Raw genomic sequence first — 3,508 nt, forward strand, 5'->3', positions numbered from 1 at the left:
GCTTCTACCACTGAGTACAGCTGAGATTCATCTAGTCTGCATCACTAATGTACCCAGAGCACATCCCTTTTCCTTGCTGTATAGGATTCCATTGTGAGTAGTCGTACCCATTCCTGTCTCCGTACCCATTCCCGGCAGTGAGCTACTAGGCCTATAGCCAAAGCCGTTGTCATCACTCCCATACACACCCAAACCAGGCAACTTCCTAGGGTGCTCCGCTCACTTTCCTAGCCCATCGGCTGAGATTTTGGGCTAGTTAGAGGTGGACAGAAGAAAAGAGAAGTCTTTCATCAACTGTGGGCAGAGCCACAGTCTCTCCGTTCACAGCAGTTCAACACAAGATGAAGTCACCGTCTGCTTGCTTGGGTTTGAATCCTGCTCTGTGAGCTGTAGCATGACCTTACCGGTTTGTTTTGTGGAGATGATGTTTCCTCCTTCCCAGAGCCGCGAGCATTGCACTACAGCATGAAGCTCAAACATTTACCACACGCTCAGCACAACATTCGGGAAGAGTGACCGTTAACATCTTGCTTGTGCCTCTGAAGTCTCTTTATGCTCTAGAATGGGTTAGTCCTGTGACATCTGAGCAGCCACCATAACCCTTTTCTGTGGCTCCGTTTCACTGAGGAGTAACTAAGTCCCAAGGGAATGAGTGACCTGAACAGGGCCAATCTTTGAGCTAGAGACAAAGGCAGTTGTATCCTGAGATCCAACCTGGGAATAGTTCCTACTGAGATGACAGGCTGAGGCAGAGGAAGGCCCTTAGCGTTTCCCAGTGACATCACGGTGGTTCCTAGAGACTCCCTGGTTGCAGAACAGCACGGCCAGTGTAACTATGGGACCCCGCGAGGGTATTTCTTTAGTCACCACAATCCAGGGAGCAGGTAATTTAGGAAAATCTTAGTCAAATCGGGATGCCTAGAGAGAGAGGGCGAAAGACTTTTGTTTTCTTCCATCTGCCTCTAAGTAGGCTCAACATCCAAAAGGGGTTTCTACCTGTTTGCGGGCTAGGGGCCTGGAAATCACTTTACAGATGGGAGGGCTCCAGACTCTGGGTCTGCTTTTACTAACCGTATCAGAATAGGTTAGGCTATGCCGGGACCACATGCAGCCTGCAAGTTCAGCAGCTGATCACTTCTGGGGTTGGGATTTAGCTCAGTGGTAGGGCTTGCTCAGCAAGCAAGGCCCTGGGTCGGGTCCTCAGCTCCAGGAAAAAAAAAAAGTTTACTTCTCATGTATGGTCTGTGAACGGCACAGGTGTGCCAGCAGCAGTGGCTCCTAGAGCGTCACTTTTTATTGGTTAAAGTCACATGGCCACTCACTATCAGAGAAGTAAGGACATGTAGGCCTGCCCTGTGCTGGAAGTCAGAGTACGGGAAATACACAAACAGGACTAACGACTACTACCTTAGCCAAGTGACCTTTGAACCCACTTCCCCTTTTGAAAAACAGGAATGATAATTGTATACCTCAGAGATGACTGTGAGGGTTGGACGAGAACTGTGCAACACAGTCCAGCACGGGTGACAGGGTGAGAACTCTCCCTTTTCAGGGGGCCAGCCCCTGGGGAGGCAGCCCAGGTTACCTGTGTGGGGAAGGGTGGATAAGGCTAAGGCTTCTTCCTGGAAAGCACTGTGTCATCAGCATGTCATCAGCAGAGGGTAGATAAGTTCCTGCAGATCTGCCTATCCACCCAGCACACCTCACACTTACTGGTTACATCATGGACCTAGGCCTCCATGCACACAGGGTAAGCCTTCTACCGTTGAACTCCACCCGAGCCCCACACTAACGACCCCTCATCCTCACAGCCTGTCCCCTCTCAGCCTTGTTCTTGCCCCCTCCTGAGAGTCCCTCTCCATCCTGGTTTTCACTGGTCCAGACAGAGGTGGGGGGTCTGTTGGAGAAAAGATGGAGGACCGCCCACAATGTGAAAGACTGACATCTATTTGGAGGCGAGTGCTGGGTGGGATTCTGGACGCCGGTCCGCTCATCGCCACTCCACAACGGTCCCGAGATGAGGACGTGATCGCTCTCCTTTTGGGATGTGGGAGCTGAGGCTGGGCATGGTTACATCACCGGCTCGGGGTTACACAGCTCATCAAGTGGATGTGAGCTCTGGACGGGAGCCCAGACCTCCGTGACTCACAAGATCACAACTCAGCCTCTGGGCTGTCTTTCGTTATTTCACTCAGACCAAAGTTTTGTCAGGACTGTAAACTCACGACAGCCTGATTTCAGATGTTTAGCCTTGGGGTCCTTACCGTGCTGTCAGGGGACAGCAACCAAACTTGCAGGCTTGCAGCTCAGCCCCTGCGTTACCGTCCTATGCGACTTTGTGTCTCTCTACCTGTCTGGACCTCGGTTTCTTCATCTGAAAACACGATGGCTGGATAATGTGATCTGGGGGTTCTTTCTGAGCCTAGATGTTGGCATGGAGACTGGTGACCACGGGAACTGCCACCTCAATACTGTCTGTTAGCAGGCACAGCGAAGGAGAGGGGTGGGTAGACTCACCGTGTTTAAGAATCACGTACAGTCAGGAGGGAGGCGGTGGTGCGTGCTTTTAGCCGCGGGATTCAGGAGGCAGAGGCGGGTAGATCTTTGAGTTCGACCCCAGCCTGGTCTACAGAGGGACTTTCAGGGTAGTCAGGGTGGGACAGAGAAACCCCGTTTCGAAAAAGTAAAATCAATCAAACAAAAAGGAAGCATGCACAATGGGGTATGAACGTAATCCTGGTGCTCCAGAGGCTGAAGCAGGAGGATCATGACTTTCAATGCTAGCCTGTGCTTCATGGGAAGGCATTGCTTGAGAGAGAGAGAGAGAGAGAGAGATGTTTGAGGTTACATAGAGCATCAATTAAATCCTAATTATTATTTGAAGCCAAAAATAGAGTTTGTTTTAAGAGTGATGGGTGTTTGAAATCCATGGGCAGCTCTCTGCCTTCCTTGCTATTTATAACAGGCTCTGGTTTCCTCTGTGGCCGACTCTGTCTCCTTCTAAACACAGGAAGTGAGGCTCGGTTCACGTCTGCACTCAGATCTCCTGAGTCTGCAGCCCAGTGGATCTTTTCTGGGGTCCTGAGCTTCTTGTTGGTGGGAAGGACTGGGCCCTGCCTGTGGCTGGACATTGGAGTGTGGAGCTGGACATCTGCTAAAGGACAGCGTTAGAGGATAGGTTGAGTCCTGCTCCCACGGAACCAAGCACAGATGCTGGGATGTGGCTGGGGTTAGGACTCAAGCTCTTGAGCTCTCTGTCACTACCACCATTCATACTAAGGCTTATTTAGATTTTACAGTGCTGTCCCTGAAGGAGGTGGGGACACATAAAGAAGACACAAGTTCGGACCTCCTCTGGGGACACACTCCTGGTACCTATGGGGATCCCTTCCGTGTTTTTATTTGTTCCCATAGCACTGCTGTTAAAAAAGTGGAATGTGTCTAAGAGAGCTCAGACCAGATGGCCGCCCTAAGTCACTGCTGGAGTATTTTAACTACGGGAGCGTGG

At 51.0% G+C, this 3,508-nt stretch overlaps 1 protein-coding gene across 1 annotated transcript in view; it reads right to left on the reverse strand.

Moving 5' to 3' along the window:
* Positions 1–321: 321 nt before the first annotated feature.
* The window catches only part of LOC116911606 (kinesin-like protein KIF21B), an 82,022-nt gene continuing 78,835 nt past the window's right edge, over positions 322–3,508 (reverse strand). Inside the window, 2 exon segments of the mRNA XM_032915581.1 lie at positions 322–458; positions 1,944–2,060. Coding sequence (XP_032771472.1) covers positions 322–458; positions 1,944–2,060 — 254 coding nt within the window.

The sequence above is a fragment of the Rattus rattus genome, chromosome 10 (genome assembly GCF_011064425.1).
Source record: "Rattus rattus isolate New Zealand chromosome 10, Rrattus_CSIRO_v1, whole genome shotgun sequence".
NCBI classification, from domain to species: Eukaryota; Metazoa; Chordata; class Mammalia; order Rodentia; family Muridae; genus Rattus; species Rattus rattus.